The sequence below is a fragment of the Xiphophorus hellerii genome, chromosome 18 (genome assembly GCF_003331165.1).
Source record: "Xiphophorus hellerii strain 12219 chromosome 18, Xiphophorus_hellerii-4.1, whole genome shotgun sequence".
Taxonomy (NCBI): Eukaryota; Metazoa; Chordata; class Actinopteri; order Cyprinodontiformes; family Poeciliidae; genus Xiphophorus; species Xiphophorus hellerii.
The window spans coordinates 18,616,619-18,639,317 of NC_045689.1; the positions used below are offsets into that span (position 1 = coordinate 18,616,619).

General features: G+C 38.6%; 1 protein-coding gene across 3 annotated transcripts; it reads left to right on the forward strand.

Moving 5' to 3' along the window:
- Positions 1-459: 459 nt before the first annotated feature.
- On the forward strand, positions 460-21,017 carry porb (P450 (cytochrome) oxidoreductase b). 3 transcript variants are annotated; one of them, XM_032545281.1, is made up of 17 exons: positions 460-565; positions 4,600-4,783; positions 11,375-11,423; positions 11,738-11,866; positions 12,079-12,231; positions 13,973-14,097; positions 14,834-14,923; positions 15,079-15,177; positions 15,411-15,527; positions 15,624-15,742; positions 17,049-17,230; positions 17,351-17,500; positions 17,589-17,850; positions 18,926-19,071; positions 19,407-19,492; positions 19,633-19,818; positions 19,924-21,017. In XM_032545281.1, exons 2-16 carry the CDS (start codon positions 4,614-4,616, stop codon positions 19,775-19,777), a joined length of 2,022 nt encoding a protein of 673 aa, XP_032401172.1. In that variant the 5' UTR covers positions 460-565; positions 4,600-4,613; the 3' UTR covers positions 19,778-19,818; positions 19,924-21,017. The 3 variants fall into 3 exon arrangements, with proteins under 3 accessions (XP_032401172.1, XP_032401171.1, XP_032401173.1); XM_032545280.1 differs by having other exon boundaries at positions 19,633-21,017; XM_032545282.1 differs by lacking the exons at positions 460-565; positions 4,600-4,783 and adding an exon at positions 8,126-8,682 and having other exon boundaries at positions 19,633-21,017.
- Positions 21,018-22,699: the final 1,682 nt, after the last annotated feature.

The window sequence follows — 22,699 nt, forward strand, 5'->3', positions numbered from 1 at the left end:
AAGGTTTTGCTTCAAGGGAATTCGCTTGCTTACTTTCATGGTTGTTACATACTGTGCGGTACATTTTACATTTTAGCTTAGTAAAACAAATACAGATGTGCCTGCAGGCTGAAGACCTCACATCAGGCAGCAGGGCTGTATCAGCCTCACGTCCTTGACATTGTGAACATAAACACTGTTTAACTTGGAGAAGGACGCTTTTGATGAATCTGCCTTACAGCTCAGTTCAGCTGGTTGAGTTGCATAACCATGACCCTTTGCCTGCTGCACCTTGACAGTTATTTAATAACATGCGATTAGAGATTCCCGCTGATCGCTCCCAAATAATGAAATACTAAAAATGACTAGGAATAAAAACTTGCACAATAACCAAAAAGTCCACCCTAAAACATGACAAACATATCTGTAACTTCCCTAAAAGGGAAAACATGAATGATGGAGTGACTCGGACTGGATGAGTCCTCCCCCCCCGCTGATTGGACGGAGTTGGTTTGGTCCTTCATGGCGTAAAGTTTCCTTCCGCATTGAGCGCAGTCTGAGTCTGACACAAAGAGGAGAGCTGCAGGTAAGCTTCGCTCTTTGCTCACATTTTCTAGCCTGTTCCGGACAATTTCACTCTGTGGCAATCTGCTGGGAGAGACAACACTCACCGCAACACCGCAGGTTCACATTGCGGAGAAACTTTTGGGCTTTTTAGCGCTATGTTAGCGTCAGACCTGAGTGTTACGCAAACCGGGGATTAGTTCGTGGCAGCTCCGGTTCGCTTCACGGGTAAAGCAGAATAATTTACACTTATGTGTCAGGATATAAAGCACGGCTATGCATTTGTTTACGTTCAGTGCCGTCTTCACAGCCACTCTTCACAATCCAGGACTTAGTCATACCCCGACATTTGTCAATTCATTTCAGATCTAAAATGTGATTTTTATTCCCAGTAATGAAGACATAACGCAAAAGAGAGTGATTTTAGATTTTTTTTAAAAACTGGTTCGCAGCTCTAAACACGTGGGACCTCACAAAAGCCGGTGGAAACCGGTGTCATAACCTGGACTATTACTCAATTGGCGACAAATCAAAAGTTGCTTCTCTCCTAATATTTATAGCTGCAGGATGGCTCTCTGTAAACCACCTCTGCTTGCTATTAAGTAAATATTTATTATTTCTTTGACAGAAGCTGTAGAAACCTTTTAATTTGAGGTAAGTGATACATTAAACTCTCCACCTCACGATCTTGTGAACGTGTCAGCCAACAGTAGAGGTTATGTAGTTGTGAGTTGATCAGGGAGGGTATTGTTGACTTTTTTTTTTTTTTTTGTCTCTCACATGATTAGGTCATAAATGAAAACACCGAGTTGTATTTGAAATGGGTCTTACTTATCCTTGTTGAACCTCCCTCACTAATTTCAGTCTGATATGATCCCCATGAATGAAAACCAGTAAGCTAATGGTTTTACCTCAGAGTGTGCAGTTTGTTGCTATGGTGCAGCGAGGTTGCCTTTATTGGGCTGGTAATTAATCCAGCAGGGAGAGATGACTAAACTACTCTTGTTGTGCATGAGTGGTGAGGTTTGTGCCCAGCAGCCATGATCTGGGGCCTCATGCATAAACGAGTACGCAGCTTTCACACTAAAACTTGGCGTACGGAAAATTTTAGAAAAGTGCTGCGCACAAAAAAAATTCGGATGTATAAAGCCTTGCGCACGCAAGTACCTGCGCACCTTTCCTTTGTACGTCCCAATTTGCGGAAATTGAGCGCAGCTACTGGTCTGCCCTGTCGCCACCCATAAATAAATATGGGTGGGTATAAATACCCGGAAGTCAGCCACCATATAAGCAATAACCATGGCAACGTCCTTGTTTGTAGCAGTATAAATATTTATAATAGTAATAACTATATATTTTATTTAAAAGGTGCTTTCAGGACACGTAAGGTCACCTCACAAAAATAAAAATAATATATTTTAAAGAAAATAAATGAATAAATGAAGAGATTGTGCAAATGCCTGCGTGAACAGTAGCGCTTTCGGCCGGGCAGACAGCGTGTCAGAGAGTCATTTGAGTGGGAATGTGGGCATTTATTCTAAATAGTGGAATCATGTGCATAAGTTGTAGATTTACAGAATAGAGATGCTTTATGTCCATAAGGCGCATTCACAAAGCGGGCGGCTCGACTGAAGGATGACTGCAGCTGGACCGGTACCGGTACCGCACGGCTCTTTAAGTTTTGCTCAGAGCTCCAGGATGATCAGTCTGGGCAGTCTAAATGCTAATAAACGATCATCAACATTTCCCAGCTGATCAATATGATCTCTGATCAATCGCTCCCTCTGAATCCTCTGAATCCTTCCTGATGTAGAACATTGGCGATGTTCTCCATCAGAGCCAAAGCGCTCCACATTTTCGCCTTCACCTTCGCGCAGCTACTTGAATACCTGTGATTATACACACCTTGATCACTTTAAAAATAATCAAACCTGTCTGGAGTAAATCTGCTGATCCAACCCTGTTTTCTTTTTCAGTCAGAATGAAATTACCCCATAGATGCATTTCATGCGCTTCGGCGCACAGAACACTCTTTATGAGACAAAAACTGAGAAGTACTATTTACATTCGAGTGAGGTTTTCACGTCCTTCTATTTTCATTTTCTTTATTTTGTGTGTGTGTGTGTGTTATGTTATTGTCAGGATAAATGCGGTTCAGTTTCATCATTTACGTTTAAACAATAAAATATTAAAATCATGAAAAAACATCGGATTTGAAACGTCTTGGTCTAAATAACATTGAATGTAGTCATATTTCAGTGTATTTAGGTGAGTTTTGACGCTTTGTAGTTTGATATTGTCCACAGAAAAAGTTTGCCAGCGAAAAAGTGTGCGTATATTTACGTAAAACTTTGACGCAAAGTAAATTTTTATACATGCCGACTTGTGCGTAAAATATGACGCCGCACATTTGCATGAGGCCCCAGGTTATTTGTAGTTATGGTGTTCATTCTATCTCATACAGCCTCTTTGGTTTAAAGTCCTCACAGTGAGTTATGGTTTTTGGCTATATTACTTCAGAAGTTGGAAACCAATTTCTTTTGAATTTTTTTTGTAAAGTTTTAACAAGCTGAGTTCTCTTTAAAAAGTTGTAAGATGGATTGTAAGGACAGTATTCAATGTTTTTTTTTTTGTTTTTTTTGCTAGCATATTATTTGTCACTAATTATTTCTCTTTAGATGAGAGCTAATGTTAAATCACTTATATGAGAGAGTAGTTGCTGTATAACAGGGTTTTAATCTTAGTTTATTCTAAAAGGACAATAATTATGAAGCTTAACATCTTGTATTACTTATTAGCATTGCTAGCATTACTAAAACAACACTCGGTGTGTAATCCTAAAGAATCTATATCCTTACCTTAACTTTGAATAAAAGTCTACCAACTCTCACACCCTGAATGAATCACAGATATGTTCTGACATGTTATAGGAAAATACAATTTCCTCTTTAAATAGCTTCTGTTTCCCATGGTTTTAAGTGCCTGACTGATATAAATTGGCTCACAGCGTAGTTTGGTCCACTTATTATTCAGAGAAAGGTGCGATTCCATCTTTTCTTGTGCATTTCTGATTAATAATGTGAAGGTTTGCCTATTTTTCCTCTAAATGACCACAGAACAGATGGAATATATCACATGTAAATCAGAAGATTGCTAAAAAGGGTTGCTGTTGTTCATTAGCTGTTTATTAAATATCAATATGAGAGTCAATATGCTGTTCTGCTCAAGCTGCAGATAAGATAACAGCTAAAATATTATCCAGAATTTTTTTTTTCTGAGGTGAATATCTCGATAGGACGGTCTATACGATGTATTCCACACAGGAATTGCAGGAAGGAGTTGTCTTTTGTCCAAACCAGACGTCATTATGCAACCTAAGCCCACTGTGACTTTTGCTCCTGCTGAAATGAACAGCAGGCCGCTCATAAACTGGTTTACTTAATGTTTCAGTGAATCAGCGGCAGTCTGCCCATGTGCAGAGCCAGCACTTTGTCTAACATGTTTCTCGTTTTTTTTTTTGTTTTTGCTGTGTCACGTTTTGGAGTAGTGATCAATATGGGGGTTAGGAAAAAAAAAACCTGTACTTATTGTTTTCCCGTCCCAAACTGAAAGAACACAATGTCCTCTCCTGCTCAGCGTGAAAGGAATTGATGTCGTTGGTGCATGACAGGAGATTTCTCGCTCTTCCAGGACACTGGGCTACAATGTTAGGTTGTGCAGAGCCAAATGTAAGGCACATTATCCAGTAGTTTATGCATAAAAGCATTCATTGTGTTTTACGACATATGTTGGCAATCATGTTCCCTTCAGGAATTTCCTGAATCCTCAGGGATGATGAGCTGTGAAGCTGAAGTAGGATGTAACAAGCAAATTGCATTCACAGATTAGATAATTTTGAGAAATGTGTAGCTTTTAAAAGATATTTCTTTTAAACTTTTGAAATTTATTCTTGCACAATAGTCAGATAAAAAGATATTACAGAGGAATTAAGTGTTTTTCATGTATTCAGTATTCCTTCATTTAGTGAAAATATTTTCCTTGTCTTTCGTATTGTAGCGCTGAGCGCCAACATGGCCGACATGGACCCCGAGACCGCCACCAACACCGCAGGCGAAGAGGAGCCTCTCTTCAGCAACCTGGACCTCTTCCTCTTCTCTCTGATTGTGGGCCTTGTCATTTATTGGTTCATGTCCCGCAAGCAGCCTGAGCCCATCCCCGAGTTTAAGAAGCTTGATACCCCGTGAGTTTGTGCATTTATTTTTCTGTTAATTCAAGGTAGTGACGAAGATTTTCATCTTTCATCTTTCATCATGCAATTTACTTTTTATATGCAGCTCCAGGTTTCCCCAGAAAACTTGCTAAGCCTGGTGGTTGGGTGCTAGGGCAGTCATTCATCCATCGGCCGCCATGTTTCTGAGATAAAATATGTTTAAAGGAAATTTGACAGGAAATTTGAAAATATTACTTGATATTTATAAGTTATTGGAAGATTAATATCTAAACAGCAACAATAAAGTCTTAAAAAATGCAAACATTAAAAAAAAAAAAAACTTAAATAAATAAGCAATGCTAAGCCTGGTGGGAGCATAAGTAAAGCCTGGTGGCCCGCCAGGCTTATAATACACTGGGGGAAACCATGCAGCTACTATGATGTAAAATTAAAAGTAAAGGTAAGTTTTTTTATTGTATTGAAACTTGAGTTTTAAAGTATAGTTTATGAACTGAAGTTTAAAGTTTTAAAACTGCGTTTCTATTAAGTTACAGTTGGCAACTTATTAAAAAAAAACATGTTTGACGATGATGAGGCACAGGAGCTTGTTTTTCTTGTTCAGAGATTATCTGTCTGAAATTACAGTGTCCCAGCATAGTGATAGTTTTAACAAATATGTAAAAACCATATTTGATTTTAAAAACGGTTCCATCCTGCAGCTTTAACCAGAGTACAGTTAATAACAACTTTTACAGTTGAACAGAAATGTTGGGAAAGCAGAAGGTGTTTGGATTGTAAAGATTATTAGGACTTCATTCTGGGTTTGATAAACATTAAATTCAATTCAAGTTATTTATATTGCTGCAATTCACAAGTGTTGCCCTGAAGCACTTTACAAAAAAAATATTTTAATCAAATTTCATTACAACTATTGTAGAAGTGGCGTAGACTGTAAATGGTGAGCAACAACCCAAGGTCTGCTTGACACATTTGATGCAAGTGGCCTTATCTTTTAGGTCAGCCCACTTCTAAGGGCAATCCCAACAAAATTGTGTGCAAAGGCTATTTTGTTCAAGCTGGCACTGTAAAGCATAGAAGCATGTGTGTGAGCGTGCACAGCTTGACGCTTTGGGTAAATGTTTCACCAGCTGTGACCCTTGCTTCTCTCCGCCTCCTCATTTACTTTCAGCCTTTTTTGAGAGAAACTCGACTGATTTGCTTGATGTTTTCTCTCTTGTCCAAGCCTGCGGGTCCTCCTCTATTCCCTCCCGTTGTTCCTTCCTTTATCACTTAATAGGGTGTAAAAGAGGCTTGGCTTTATTACATTGAACTCTCCCTGCACTGGCCACATTTTTTTGGACACTCCTCTTACACTGAATGATTTTTTTTTTGTTTGTTTCTTTGAAAAGAAAAAAAAAAACCCTCAACAAAGCCAGTAGCATCTGCTGCATTCTTGCTGTGTAAAGGGGTTACAGGCTGAAATAGGAAAATCCCCAGCTCTTGTGTGAGGCAAGATCTAAGTATAAACAATAAACCTCTCATTTTTACTTTGCACTTTACTTTGGCATTTAAAAATGTCAAAGTGAAGAGATTTGTTTGGAAAGTCGACCATCATTCAGTATAAATCGCACCACATCTGCACCAGCAATACTTCACTGAATGAATTTGTGAAACTTTACTTCATGCTTATTGCAGTAGAAAAAATAAGCGTGATGCAAACATCTTTTTGCAAATAAGTATCTGGACAGTGTGGTGTATTTGTATTCACCGATGATGATTCTGCTGCATTTACAGTTGTGAGTGTCTTGGGGCATGTCTCTATTTAGGCTTCACAGTTTTCAGAAAATGCTAGCATGTGGTACCTAAAATTGCAATTTCAATTTTAAAATATGATTGTCTAAATCATTATTTTGTGTTGTTTAGCACTTGGTGTAGTGAAGAAACCTATTTGAAGTCTAGGTTTTCTAGCACTATTTCAGTTTGTAGGATTTTAACTTTATACAGGGAAAGATCTATAGCCGAATAGATGTTATTTAAATTAAGATTATTTATTCATGAGGGTTGGAAGGATAAGAGGAAACTGAAATACAGATTTTATGTGAGAGCTGCTACTGTCTGCTTAATATAAACAAAGAGCTGAGGAAAGAAGTAAAGCTCAGGATTTGACAAGATCTAATTAATCAGATCCTGGATATCAGTGGGTTTACTTTACTGAACTGGGTTTATTTTACTGGACGACTGGACCTTAAAGTTTACAAGAGGAGAGCTCAGAGCGGAGCTGCTGCCCCTCTATATCGCTACAAGTCAATGAAGGTATTTCAAACATCTGACCAGATCCTCTGTCATAAATAGATGGATGGATATGAAATTTTTTCTCAATCCATCAATCCCATCAAACCAAGGAAGGTAGATCTTCTCGACTGCCAAGAAAAGGTACAGATCTCAGTCAAACTGAAACTAAGAGTGGAAAATGAATAAAGCGGCAGATGACAAGGCTCAATACTCTAAAGCTGGCCTATACATTATCATTTTGGAAACTGATTGGTAAAGATCATAGCTGTTAGAAAAGCTAGAGGTGGTTAAGAAGCAAAATGCAAATTTGCTTCTTAATCCGGGTAAAAATTATGTTCCAGTGTTTGGTTTTACAAAACCAAAATGTTAAGATGTTAAATACGCGTATTCCTTGCTGTGGTTTTGGAAAGAAAAAGACAAATTTGAGATTGTTCCAATGTTTTGTTTTGTGAAGGAAACGAGGGCGAAGTGCTGAGACTCTTATTTCCATAATTATTTCTTTTAAAGCTTGATATTTCTTGAACTTTAGAAATCTTTCTAACCAGAGTTAAAAACCAGAGTTGACCCGACTGTACGAGTCCCTGGAGGGAACGGATGCAGGAAGGGAACAAATATCAAGACAAGCAGGGAGCTGGACTCCCCTCCCCTTAAAGGGCCAGTGATTATTTAACTGTTACAAAGGGGGTGTAGTTTTTCATCTGTTTCCTGTGCTTTTTTTTTTTTCTCGTCCCTGAACCCGTTTTGGAAGTTCTCTGGAGAGCGAGCCAAGTTCTTTTGTCCAAAAGTGGAAAGTTGAGGTGGCAAACAAGCGGCCCTTTCTTCTCCCTGCCTTAGTTTTTTCACTCTTCTTTCCCCAGAGCCACGTTTTTCTTCTTCTTTCCTGTCTGTGTCTGGTCGGAGCTGCACTGCTATTGGGCCATGTCACAAATGCAATCCTTTTATGATAAACGAGGTTGCCATAGCAATGACATTCCCCTCTCTCCTCCAATGAGGTGGGGGCAGGGGAGAGAAAAAAGAAAAGAAAAGGAAAAAGAAACGCACAGCTCTTTCCCTCCTCACTGGTCCACAGAAGAGTTTCTCCGATAACCAGTCAAATTTTCAGAATGGATTTTGTGGACGTTTTCCCTCCCAACACCTTTCAGAGCGCTGAGGGAAAGGGGTGGGGATGAGGAGGAAGGCATTTCCAGCTCCTGATCATTTCAGTGTGTGTTTCGCGTGAGTCAGAAACTGTGGCTCTGCAGCTCGGCTGCGTTTTATGGGAAAGTCAGTTTCCCACCATTGTGTTTCCCAGCGGTGGGCAGAGGCTGACGGCGGTCGCGGGCGGTTGTGCTCTCTGGGTGAACGTGTTTCAGACGCCGCTGGTTTCAGAGAGCGGCGCAGGAAGAGGAAGAGTTCAGATTGTGCTGGAGGTGAACGTGAAGGCTGGCTGAGCTTCAGACCCTTGCTGTATCCATCCGCCTGCCTCACTTTTCCATCTTATGTTTTTGGAGTTTTTTGGGGGGGTTTTTTGGACTTTGAACATTGTGGCTGTTGGCTTGGCCTACACAGCAGTGCTAGTTCAAGTGTGTAGCTACAGGTCTGCATGTCATGGGCTGTGTCTTCTCACTGCCAGAGGACAGGAGAGATGCTGCTGAGAGGTCAGTAAAGTTTTTATTTTACCGCCTCAAAGCATCTTTGAGGGATTGTTCAACTAATTTGTATTTCTTCTGTCGAGATTAATTCCACCTCGTAAGCTTAAATCTAACGGAAACGCTACACTAAACATGCAGTTTAACTTTATAAGACTGCGATCTAGAAAACATACCGGGTCTCAGAGAAGTTGCGTAAGAGATGGAGATTAAATCTGTTCATCTGCAAACGTAACTGAATCAGCTCATCATTAAGTGTTCTCAGACTTAATCATTTCCCGCTCTGTTCATTTGCACATTTCCATCATGATTTTATTTTATTCATAAAACAATTCCAGCTTAAAGTTTCTCACTGCCAAAATGAGAGAAATCCCACTGAAATCCCACTGTTCTGGTTTTGCTCTTCGTCCTCAGAGGCTTTGTTCACACAGGATGCACAATTTCTTAACAGGATGCAATACTTGTGTTCAATCATATTTTAAAACATAATCACGTCATATCGCCAACATTAAAAAGCAGTCCAAACAGCAAAAGTAAGAATCCCAACATAACCAGTAGGAGGAGGAGTCATTCATTAATGGTTTTCTGTCTTTGTTTTCGTTTTTGGGGGGTTGAGGAGCTTACAGAGTTTGAGTTCAGAACTTCTTGTATATGGAAACAAAAAAAACTGTCATTACCAGTCATCCCTCTGTTTCTCTGTCCATCCATTAATGACAAAAACAACTGTTAAAAAAAAAACATCAGTAAAAAATTTTGACAGTAAACCATGATGGAAAGGATTTCATTAATAATCTTATTCAGCATTTGTGTGTTTTATTTTTCTCGTTAAAGACTGCATAAATAAGGTGGACATAAACGGCAACAGTAGAAAAACACAACTTCCAAGACAGGATGACTGCACAATAGTCCATTTATTTTATGACTTTAAAAACATGATTTTGATGTATCAGGTGCATTTGGTGTTTTTTGTAATCAGGAATCAATACTCTGCTCCAGAGGCCTGCAACTCCAGTCCTTCTGTGTCCTGAAACGTTTGGATGTAGGGCTGAAACAATTATTTGAATTAATTAGTTAATGGAATAATTGTGAAACTAATTTAGTAATCGAATAATCATTACCTGGAGTATACAAACTCCAAAAAAGGAAAAAGCGATTTACTGAAAAAAACGGCACCCTCGGAGAAATGATTAAGCCAAAACTGTTTGGGGAGAAACATGCATTTTGCATCTAAGACAAAAAACATTCTTTGTCTGTAAATATGTTTTACCAAGAACTCCGATGGTGCCGCAGTTTTAGTTTAACCCAGTGCGAATTCTGTAAAATCCTCCTATCGAGCACATTTTTATTAATTGGTTAATTTGGAAAATTAATCAACAGATTATTCCTACATTGTATTGATGTCAAGTCGAACAGAAGAAGCTGAGCTTTTCACATGTTTGTGTTTTAATTTAGCTGTAGAATCATCCTTTGCTAAAAATGGTCAAATGTACTCTAAAGGAATGCTGTTATTATGTTTTAGGCGATAAAGTATTACATTTTTATCTTAGGAGGGATTTGAATAGTTTATTTGCATCTTTTGTGTATTTTAAATATTGCACAAAATAGGCTTAAGTGGTCAAATAAAAAATGTGACTATTTTTTTTGTCTGAACAATCGATAATTGATTAATCAATTGCTAAAATAATATTAATCAGCAGTCCTTTTTGGATCTATCCCTGCTCCAACACACCTGAATCAAAAGACTGAATTACCTCCTTGGCATGTCAGCAACTTTTCAAAGACGCTGTCTTCAGCTGCTCGTTTGATTCTGGTGTTTGGAGCAGCGATGTGTCCAAACGTTGCAGGACAGTGGCACTCGAGGACTGGAGCGGCTGACCCCTGCTTGAATTGCACGCAGCGTTTCTCCTTTTAAAACGTTCTGTTTTCAAATTTATTGTACTTCAAGCTTCAATGACAGCACAGCAATCTTGTTCTGCACTTTTGTTGTAAAAATCACAAAATGCATTAATTGTGTGTTTTTTGTGAGCCCGAAAGTCACTTTCCTTGTAATCTTTTATCAATGGAGGCGATCCGCAGGTGTCTGCTCTGCTCTTTGATGCTCATTGTAGCCGCGTTGCCTTTTATTCAGCTTTTAATAGGTTTAGCTTCCTAAGCTCCTCCTTACCAACCATCTGCCAGCACACACTGTTTTGATCTGTATCAATGCACTGATTATTTTTGAACAAGTGTAGATGTCTAAATTACCATGACATATGCCCTATTGAGATTAGATCACTTCCTCTTCAATACTGAATGCTTACCTAGAACATAGTTAAGCAGCTGAACCAGCACAGTAACACTGTAACAGGTGCTATCTCACTTGTAATTACTCTCCCACCTGTTCTTTCCAGATAAATCCTTATCTGTCACACAGTAAATGTTTCTCATTGATTTTCACTGAACTGCACATGCCTCGGTGTTCCCCAGATGAACTGGGTTTAGCCTGTAAAAAGGTCAAATCTCTGAGAATCAACACGCAGGTCAGAACACGGAAATGAGGTGTACTGTCACTTAGACTGATCACTAAATAAATCTGAAAAGGTCATTCCTACATGTTTGTGAGCAGCAGTTGTAGCTGCTAAGGTGTTTAAGAAAATGTACAATTAACTGCACCTCTTTTAAATGTTCTGGCAGCCAGACTCAAAACTTCTTTCTTTTCCAGATCACCCACCACCCGAGAGACGAGTTTTGTCGAGAAAATGAAGAAAACTGTGAGTGATTTCATATTTTTGTTTTGCTAACGCATGTAGATTCAGATTTCAAAACTCCTGCTGGGACTGTGGTCCTCTGTTCCCAAGCCAGGACTATAAATAATGAGCCTGGTTTTGAATCCTGTGGTTTAGCAACAAATGGCTTGGATACCATGAGGGTTGTAGATGAGGCTTTAGTTATCATTGCTACATTTAAGCACATGTAAATATTTCTTTTTTGCCTAGCAACCAGGCGGAATATTCAATAATTTGAAGTGCCAATTCTGCCCTTCCATGCGCAAAATGTAAACATCCTTTTGTCGATTTGCGCTCAGGGAAAGAACATCATAGTTTTCTACGGCTCTCAGACGGGGACAGCTGAGGAGTTTGCCAACAGGCTCGCCAAAGATTCTCAGCGCTACGGCATGAAAGGAATGGCTGCCGATCCGGAGGAATACAGCATGGTAACCTGCATCAGAGAATCCATTCACGCACTGCAGGAGTCACATAAAATGACGTGCTAAATTTTTAACGCTAGTCAGACATTAAAATGCATCAGACATTAAAATGCATGAGAATGCATGAACTCACTTTCTCACCGTTCTTTTCCAGTTGTACAGAATATATCAATTTTTTTATCTGCTGTGTTTAATGTCTGCACTTCACATCGTTCCAGGGGGAACTGGCCCGTCTGGCTGAGATTGAGAACTCTCTCGCTATATTCTGCATGGCCACATACGGAGAAGGAGATCCCACTGATAACGCCCAGGACTTTTATGACTGGCTGCAGGAGAATGATGATGAAGACCTCTCTGGCCTGAACTACACTGTGAGTCTTTATCATTAGAGTTTTTTCTTTTAAATAAGCTAGTAATGATGCAGGAATGATGCACTGATGTGCAGAGTGCAATGCAGCTTGTGCGCAACACTGAGCCTCTCTCTGACATCCTTATCTTATTGTTTTTTACTGCAATTATTAATCATCTAAATACATCATCAGATATTTCTTTCAGTGTTTTAAAGAGGATGAGTTCCATAGGATTTAACATACCACCAGAGGCTTTAGATGATATAAAGACTGTACTTTACAGGAATGTTTAATTTATGATTTTGTTTATTCTGAAGGTTGTAATATTTGTGCATATAGTAAGTTAATTTTTGTGCTTTTATATTTTTTTCTTTGACTTTTCACCAGTAACTTGCCTGGACTGACTTTTAAGATAAATCCCACACATCTACATGCTGAGTTGTGTTAAAAATTTTCTTTTGATTAAACAAATTTAGACTAATAAAAATGTCAGCAAAAAGTCTTCAAACCAGGAGACCATACAGCCACAAATTCCTATAGTTCACTGGCATTTTATGTGACAGACCAACACAAAGTAGTGCATAGTTATGGAGTGGAAGGAAAATGATCTATGGCTTTAACATTTTTCCTTTAAGGTTGAAATGTTGGTGTAGTTGCAGCAAATGGTAGTAGTTCAACGTTTTGTAAATTCCTTTGCAAATTCTGCATCCATTTTCATCAGAATCACTGAGGGCTTTCAAATTTAATTCAAATTAAATTCAAAAATACTTTATTGATCCCAGAGGAAAATTGAATAACTACCAAAAAGGTTGTGGTGCAAGAACCAGTTCTGAACTTGTTCTCTAAAAGAACTGGATTGCTTTTCCACCACCAGAGCCAAGTCAGAGCCATGTTATTAAATCACTATAAATGTCTCATTCATATATTGTTTGATCCTCCCCCTGTTTTATTCAGGGTTTTTGTGGAAAATTGTAGTGCTTGGAGACAATTTTACCTCACAAATATTAGTTTTCCCAGAATCTCTGCAAACCGATTCTATAACATCACCTTCATTCATTAATGCTGTTTTAAAGAACCAGCAGTGCTGGTGTACGCTTACCAGACCCAATCAGCTGATTTCTGATCAGCTGATTAAATCAAGAGACAAGCCGTGTCAAAGAAGTGAGTCAGAAATCAGCAGAAAATCATCAGCTTGTGTAACTAATCTGACATTTTATTGGTTTATCGTCTCTAACTCCTCATGAAATAAGGTTGTTGTCCCCCCCTCCACCTCTGGCCCAAAAGAAAACTAATGCTGGGAGTTTCTAGCACCAAAGCCAGAGTTTCTTTTGGTTAAAAACACAAAGAACTGGTGATTAGTAAGCTCCAGATAAACACTGAAACCAATTTGTTGGAAAAGGCTCCAGAGTTGTGGGTCCTTCAAGTCAGCATGTTTACAATCTAAACAGATTAAATATGGTAAGTCACATAATAAGTGTAGTTCAATTCTGCTTAAAACATACTTTTATTAAAATGTTAGTGTTTATATCAAAGTAAATTTCAGGGGAGAACTTTTTTAAAAATTAAAAATATAACCTACTGAGTTTTTTTTCCGCGCATCACTCACTTAGGTATAATTTTTGTTCAACAATATCAAGAGCATTTTCACTTGATTGACAACTCAAAAAAACGGCTTATGTATTTCTAAATTAAGGTGATTATTTGCTCTTAAATGCCAGAACTATGTGCTGATCCTCCAATATCTCTTACTGTCTGTCTGCAGGTATTTTCTTTGGGCAATAAGACCTACGAACACTACAACGCTATGGGAAAATATGTAGACAAAAGGCTGGAAGAACTGGGAGCCAAGCGCATCTTTGATCTTGGTCTGGGTGATGATGATGGCAAGTGAGTATTCTGGTTAATGTCCAAGAGTGGTTTGTGTACAGTCAGTATATTTAATCATGTCGGTTGCCACTACTGATCAAAAACCAGCCTTTATTGTTCAGGCTGTGGGAAATGTTTTGATTTTTCATAATTTTTCCATACCGGTTCATGAAAACAACCAAAGTTCAACATTTTAAAAATAAAAACGTAAAAGGTTTCTTAATTTTTATCCTAACAGACAGTAGCAGGCAGCGAGTTACCAAAGGAACACATTTATCACAAAGTCATAACAAATAATTCTGAATAAAAGATATTTAAACTTTCTGATACACAATATGACTTTCACTGTCAAAAACAAAGACAGTTTGGGGGAATATCGTCTGGTGGGTGACCGGACTAAAACAGCATTGAAACATATTTGAAGTTATTCTGATTAGCAGATCAGGTTCTGGAAGATAAGGACTCCCTTGAATAAGAGATTCTTAAACTCAATGAATTTTAATCTGTTGAGGCTGAAATAAAAAAAACTGGGAATGATTTTGTATTTCCCTATTTTCTGAACTATAATCTCTATCAAGGAACCTGCTGCACATTTTCTGTCTTTTTGGGTACCGTTCATCCATCCATCCAGAAACCTTAGTCCAGAAAAGCTGAAAATTATTACTTGAATAATGTGCTGAAAACTAGACATTTTTTCCAGTAAAAGCCTGGTCCGCACATTTCTGTTTAAACTTCCTGTTGTGTTTCTTGGTTTCAGCCTTGAGGAGGATTTCGTCTCTTGGAGAGAACAGTTCTGGCCGGCAGTCTGTGAGCACTTTGGTGTGGAGGCGTCAGGAGATGAGTCAAGGTGCGTTCATGGTCAAATTGTTTTTGTAATATGTTCATTTCATTTTTCCATTATTGTTCTCCTGAGTTGTACTTTTCTCACACTTGGTATTGAGTTTGTTTCTTTCTGTGTGTATGATGAGCCGATATTTAGTCTCCAGTTTTTCTGCCATGCAGCATTCGGCAGTACGAGCTGAAGGTGCACACTGACGTCAACATGAACAAAGTTTACACAGGAGAGATTGGTCGTCTGAAGAGTTTTGAAGTCCAAAAGCCGTAAGTTCAGACGCGTCCTCAGAGTCCCCCTGAGCGCAGTCATGTATCACTTTTCACCTACAGCAATATATTGTCTGTTGCAAAACGTACTGAAAGTCACTTAATAAAAATTAAACTTGATGCCCCCTCGTGGTTACAGAAAACATCTCACAAAGGAAGTTAAAACTTTTAATTTATTTTGTCTTGCTTTAAATAAAAGCTTATTTGTTTTAAATATTTTATTTAATTTACAGACCCTTTGATTCCAAGAACCCATTCCTGGCTCCAGTCACTGTCAACCGTAAACTCAACAAAGCTGGCGACAGACACCTTATGCACCTAGAGCTGGACATCACAGGCTCCAAGATCAGGCAAGGCTGCTGGGAAACTGTCTCTCTGGACAAACTTTATAGTTTCAGGTTTATGCCTGATGGTCAAAGTCTTAACATCCCATTCTGTCATTTCAGATACGAGTCAGGAGACCACGTCGCTGTTTTCCCCACAAATGACTCAGAGCTGGTGAACAAGCTGGGAGAGATCCTTGGCGTGGACCTTGATGTGGTTATCTCTCTCAATAACCTTGATGGTATTTCATTACCTCCGTAGAGAACCTTGACCACAGAAGCCCTTCACACTATCATGAAATCCTTCACTGATAATCTAGACTTGCTTCGTCATCCTTTTGAATGCATGTGAATCAACTACATGTTGATGTTTTAATATACAGTCAAGGTTTAAAAGGTTGGTGATTAGTGACATATTTGCGGAAACTTTGGGGCGTTAGTACATTTTTTTTGTGACATCTCAAATAGTTTTATTTTAGACAAGGATGAGGAACGTGCTACTAAATCTGATAAGTATCCAATTGTTTTCAGAGCGTCTGTAGTATGACAGAAGAAGAAGCCAGACGCAGTAAATGATAAACAATGGACATAAACAATAGCTGAAAATTATAATTATGAAAGAATGTGTGTCAGTGAAGCGCATCACAATGCCACCACTTCTGGATCTGACTACGTTGTTGCAGTCAGTGCTGCACAAAAGGCCATTTCGATGTGCGATTTAGATGTCCTTTCTTTTTATTAATTTCTTTCGTGTTATGATTTTGTGACAATACTATTTGCTAAATAACTTCAAAATCAATCCATAAATGGTTCCATCCATCATTACTTTCATAAATAATGCACTGCTGTGTGATGTCAGCATTCTCCTTCTGTGCATCCAGGTCGCTTTGAGGACATAAACCATGCACAGAGAACTCTGATTGTGGTGGCGATTAATTAGTAGTATGAGGATTTCAGTAAAACATTGGAATTGAGCAGCAAGACCTGCTGTGTTAATGAGGAATGCTGCAGAAATGTGTTGCCAGAAGGCCAGAGCTTGCAATGTGTAAACTAGCAAGAGGAGGCATTCATGGGGACGATAATTCAAAAAGTTTTAAAGAGTTGTTATCAAGGACAAGCTGAAATTTTGTAGGAGGTACACAGCTCGACCACTGAACACTGGGGTAAAGTTATTTCCTCTGATTATTTGGGGCGTCTGGTCAGAGTCTGGCTCACAGCGTTCCATCCTGATGTGATCTTCGTATGGATTTGCCTCACATGATGAAGCACCTTGTCACAAGGAAAAAGATAAATAGCGTTTCAGATCAGACTTTTGAAGTTTTGGACCCTCAGCTGGAAAAAACTGTAGAAAAGTGAAGTATTCATATATTAGACATAGTTGCCTCCCTCTGAAGCTTCTTAATATTTTGAATCCTTCAGTGTAGCGTAGAAACAAGTAAAAAATGAAAATGTTAAACCAACAAAACACATTAGTGTCCGTACAAAACTAATGGCCATAACTGTGGACTGTTGATGGAAATACTAATCAGATTTGTGATGTGTCTCCAGAGGAGTCCAACAAGAAGCATCCGTTCCCCTGTCCCACCACCTACCGCACCGCCCTCACTCACTACCTGGACATCACAAACCCTCCCCGCACCAACGTCCTGTACGAGCTGGCGCAGTACGCCTCCGACCCCAAGGACCAGGAGAACATGCGAAAGATGGCTTCCTCATCTCCCGAGGGCAAGGTCGGTGATGAGTTGATTCAGAGCAACTTTTAACCCCTAAAGCACCAAGATTTTGTCATGTTACTTTTGCTGGTGAGTAAAGGGTTGTTTTTTTTTTAATCCCCACATCATTGTCTGCAGACTCTCTACCAGAACTGGGTGTTGGACTCCTGCAGAAACATCCTGGCCGTTCTGGAGGATATGCCTTCTTTAAAGCCTCCTATTGACCACCTGTGTGAGCTGCTGCCTCGTCTCCAGGCTCGCTACTACTCCATCGCCTCTTCGTCTAAAGTACTGACCCCTTTACAGATAAGACGTTCTTAAAATGAGTTGTCGCTTTGACGGCGACAGCTCCTAATAAAATATGTCTGCTCTGTAGGTTCACCCCAACAGCATCCACATCTGTGCCGTGGTGGTGGAGTACAAGACCAAGACAGGGCGCTTCAACAAGGGAGTCGCAACCAACTGGCTGAAAAACAAACTCGTCAACGGCCACAAGTCCACCGTGCCCATGTACATCCGCAAGTCCCAGTTCCGCCTGCCATTCAAGGCCTCCAACCCAGTGATCATGATCGGCCCGGGCACTGGGATCGCTCCTTTCATGGGCTTCATCCAGGAGAGAGGCTGGCTCAAACAGCAAGGTGCTCAATCATCTCTCCGTCTCAAAGTGTTTGTCAAAGTGTTGTTGGTGTGATTTCATGATAACATCAGGTGAAGGACTGGGATATTTTTGTCCTTGTTTAAAGTCCACTAACTCCCCAAGCATTGCAACAAAAATATCTAGAGCCAAGAGTGTAACAGTACAATTTGTAAATAAACCAATATTATTGTACATGAGATTATTTAAATGTCAAAAAATATATATACTATTTTAAATATAAAATTAGCTGCAAAAATATCTATTAAAATGTTAATTAACTTTATGTGCTATTGTCCATCATGAATTAATTTGAACTGTCACTGTGTTTCATTAAATAAACCCTAAAATCTGATTGGCTAACCTGAATGACATCTCCAATCTCCAAGTGAAAAAATGGATAAAAACTTGATTGAATAAAAGAAGTTGAAATGAAAATATAGAAGGAATAAAAGCTTATTAAAAAATATATGACAATATACAAATAAATAGATGCTGAAGAAAAGATGTTTTCACCAAGTCAGGTTTTAGATTTGTTTTAAAAGCTGGCACTGCCCCCAAAAAGGGAAAACAAAAGGCATTATTATTCTTTGGAAAAACTACAAAGCTCTTAACACGAGGCTTTAAACGCCCTTTTGAGAGGAAATTTAAAGCTGGTCAGTTAGCTTTCTTGTCAAATCCTGAAAAAATAGTTGGTTAGTTATTGACAAAGAGCTCCTTCGACATAAAAACTGTTTAACAATTTATGAAAAATGGGACTGAAAATGGGACTTCGGCAGCCGACTGAAACCCATCAAAACTATCTGTTATGAATTTTTCTGTATGCTGTGTGAAGGTATTGAAGATAATTCATGTGTAGCTCTAAACTCCGGTCAACTGCATTGAATGCCGTATTTAACTGTCTTGCATTTTGAAATAACTTAAAATAAATTGTTGTATAAAAAAGTGTTAAATTGAACTTTTAAGAAACCTTTTTCAAACAAAAATAAATCCAGTCCCTTTTCCCCGTAACAACTTTGCCAACTTCCCCCTTTCAAGGATTTAGCTTTAAATGTAACACGGATGCTTTTACTCCACAGGGAAGGAAGTAGGAGAGACGGTGATGTATTTCGGCTGCAGACACAAAAACGAGGATTATATTTACCAGGAGGAGCTGGAGGAGGCAGAGAAGAACAGCTTCTTAACGCAGCTTAATGTTGCTTTCTCCAGAGACCAGGACCATAAGGTCAGACTGTCTACATGACTGCTGCAACTGAGATGGTTTTGCTTCAATAGTGTCAAAAGTTGTTTTAGGTTTTTATGGGAAGTGAAACAACATATATAATGATTTATTAAAACATATCAATAGTAAACATAGATTTTCTGCTCTTAATTACTTGGTGGTACTTTAGTACTCCTACCTAGTACTTTACTGCTTTACTACTTTACTAGTACTATATCGAGTTTTATAGTGCACTGTTGTGTATGTGGTAGTAAACTTGTTTTTTATGTTTTCATATATCAAACATTTATAAACTCACAGCTGGAAAATGTTTTCTTTTCCCATTTTCTAAACTCCAGATTTATGTGCAACATCATCTGAAGAAGAACAAGGAACACCTCTGGAAGCTAATCAACACAGACAATGCTCATATCTATGTTTGCGGGTAATGACCTAAAATCTAAAACCTAAAAGCACCTAAAGCATGGGGGGCTTTTTCATTTTTTTCTGAAGACTTGAGACTCTGCTCTTGGCACCCCTTTTTTGTAAATAATCCATCTACACTTGGTTTGCTTTATTCTCCAGTGACGCGAGGAACATGGCAAAAGACGTGCAGGCAGCTTTCTACGAGATCGCAGAGGAATACGGCAGTATGACTCGCACCCAGGCCACAGATTACGTCAAGAAACTGATGACCAAGGGACGCTACTCACAGGACGTGTGGAGCTAAAGAGCCTTCAGCGCAAAGCCTTACTCTTCACTTCTGAAGTGGTAGTTTTAAAGTTACCGTTTTTGCAGTTTGTTCTTCAGGACTGAATATGAAACAATAAAGTTTTGCTCGCATGCCCCTCTTCCCCTGGTTCATGAGGGCTACAGGTAGCAGAGGATGATGAGGCAAACACTACCTCAGCCGCTTCTGGAGTTCATATCAGCATTTCTCACCTTCACATCCTGCATCACATGTTTCTGTAACTCCTGCATTTTGACGTGTTGTCAGGCTTTATGGAGATTTACCTCTTTGGCTTCCAGAGATCGTCAAGAGTCTCTTATAAAAATACAAAATAGTTTGGCTGCAACTTTAAAAAGTTTGAAGATTTGAAGAAGTAACCCGCTGGAATCAAATGCCTTTATAAAGAATCTTGAATCAGCCCAGAGTGTTGGGATGCAAACGGATCTTCAAATCATCTATTTGAGAAATCTGTAGTTTTTCCACCTTTAGCTGGAGATAAGGAGGGATACATGATTTCACATTAAATGGTTCCGACTTCAGTTTCTCTGAGCTGATCCGGTAGTGCTTTTTAAGTACTTTAAATGTGTAAAATACTGCTAATAGTAAAACTGCTTCATTTGTATGTTAATGTTTGTCTTTGTACTTTGACAATTGAACTGAATGCAGAAATGTTGAGATCATTTTTGTAACAGAAACTTCAAAAGTGATGATAATCTACAGAAAAACATGAGATTATGTGCATTTAAAGTCCATTTGTCTCCTGCTTTTAGCCTGGGAAAAACAAATCTGTCTGAAACATTTGAAACAAAGTTATGACCATTGAAATGATGGCTTTATATACATCAGATACTGCAGAGGAAAATAGAGAACTCTATTTTGTGATGTTTTTGTCTTACTGCATATGTACCACAATGTATAGACCACCAACCAAGAGTTTATATTGTGTGTTTGCTGTCAGTCAGTGCTCCTTTTCTGAGATCATATGAAGGGGGGATGGAGGTCAGCCGACCATCTGAAGCTCAGTCTGTGCCTTTTTAAACTCTGCCTTATTGTAAGACGTTTGCATTAAAACCATGACGTTGTAGAATTATTTTCATCCATGCTTACATTGTCTTAGAAAATTAAAAACTTAAAGAGACACTTTATCTGGCGCTGTCACTTTTTTTGCCATTACACTTTGTAATGTAATTATTTGTATGGAGGCATGCATTTTTAATGAATAAAATTGGACTAATTTGTTGGGATTATGTTTTTCTTGGAGGCAAATGGCTCTGTCAGCAGTGATAACTGGATATTGAACATGAAAAGCTCTGCTGTCCATCTGCAAATCGGATCAAGATGTGAATCTATTAGTTTCAATTTCAGCCAAATTTATTTATGTAAAATACTGTAATGCACTTTTGAAAAGTAGGAACGTTTCCTAATCACTCTCTACCTCTGAAATTTTATGCATCGAAATAATTTCTTATTTTGCTATCATGAAAGTCAAAAGGTTCCCCTGTATGTATATAAATACAATACAAAATGTACAATCTGTGCTTTAACTAGTCCGCTTGAGGATAATTGAGTCCAGATTCGGTTAACTTTAATGCTACACAATGAGTAATAGAACTAATCTGATTTTATCCAAATAATCAAAAATAAAAGAGTAACAAAACTGTTGTACTTACTAGCTCAAATGCTAATTTCACCACCATGCTATTTACTTGTGGGAAATACAGATAAAACTTTGTAAATATGTCACACTCAAATATCTGGAATGTTGTAAGTATTTTTATTTTGAGTCTAAAGTGTGGTATTATGTGGTGTAAAAGCACCAAATGATGATACATACATAATATGTATCAGAGTGAGGAGTAGAGGTTGGTCTTTAATATCTTAATGCAGACTGAGCACCCCCTTTACTCCCATGTCCTTACATAAAATTCATTGCAAGCAATTGCCTTCACAGGTCATATACTTAATAAATGGAGTCCACATGTGTGTAATTTATTCTCAGCTTAGAATCAGCTGTTGTTTGAAGGCTGTAGGTGTTTAACAGAACAAACAGCATCATGAGGAGAAAAAAGTCACCAGTGTTCAGATATAGAGTTGTGTATGAGTTTAAAGCAGAGCTAGGTAGTAACTGATATCCCAAACTTTTAACATCTCGCAGAGTTCTGTTCAAATCATCTCATGGATTGTATAACAGCAAACACACCAACACAAACCATCCATTTAAGCTGACAATCCAGGCTAGGCAGCAATAATAGTGGCTGTGGGGGAGATGCAGAGAGCAACAGCTCAGAAAACAGTTCGCTGCAAGTCATTTGGGGACACAACAAAACCTGAAAAATGTAAAATGCTATAAAAACTAAGACTTTTTATCCCAAAACAGTTCCCATATAGAAGCATGGTGGTGGCTGAATTTCTCTAACGTGGATATAAAAGCTGGTTTGTTGGTGGGAAAGTGCTTGAGATGAACACTGGGAAAACCCTGAAGAAAACCTAACTCCCAGGCTTGAAAAACTTGACACTGGGGCCAAAGTTTGCCTTACAGCAGGAGAAGTACTCTTACACTCACAGTCAGCTCTACAATTGAATTGGTTAGTTCAGAACATATTTATGTATTAAAATGACCTAATGAAAGTCTATGCCTTAACTCAAATGGAAATCTATAGTAAGAATATAATTTGACATTTGAGCTTGATCTAATTTGCAAAGAAGAGAGGGCAAAGATATTAAGTCTTTAGATGTGCAAAGCAAGTATACTTAACTCAAAAGAGTTGCAGTTGTCACTTAAGTGAAAAAGTCACTTTACAGAGTTCACTGAATAGAATGCATACAAGTTTAGACTTGTATGTACACAACATTTCAACACTATTATTTTTTCCTCCAGTTCTGCACTACTTGGTGTTGGTCTGTTGCATAAAAATCCCAATT

Bases quoted from the DNA above. Each gene is read 5' to 3' on its own strand.
- porb (XM_032545280.1), top strand. From the start codon at position 4,614: ATGGCCGACATGGACCCCGAGACCGCCACCAACACCGCAGGCGAAGAG. The intron at 11,867-12,078 runs GTAACCTGCATC...ACATCGTTCCAG, and splicing joins ATCCGGAGGAATACAGCATG to GGGGAACTGGCCCGTCTGGC. The intron at 17,851-18,925 runs GTGCTCAATCAT...TTTACTCCACAG, and splicing joins AGGCTGGCTCAAACAGCAAG to GGAAGGAAGTAGGAGAGACG.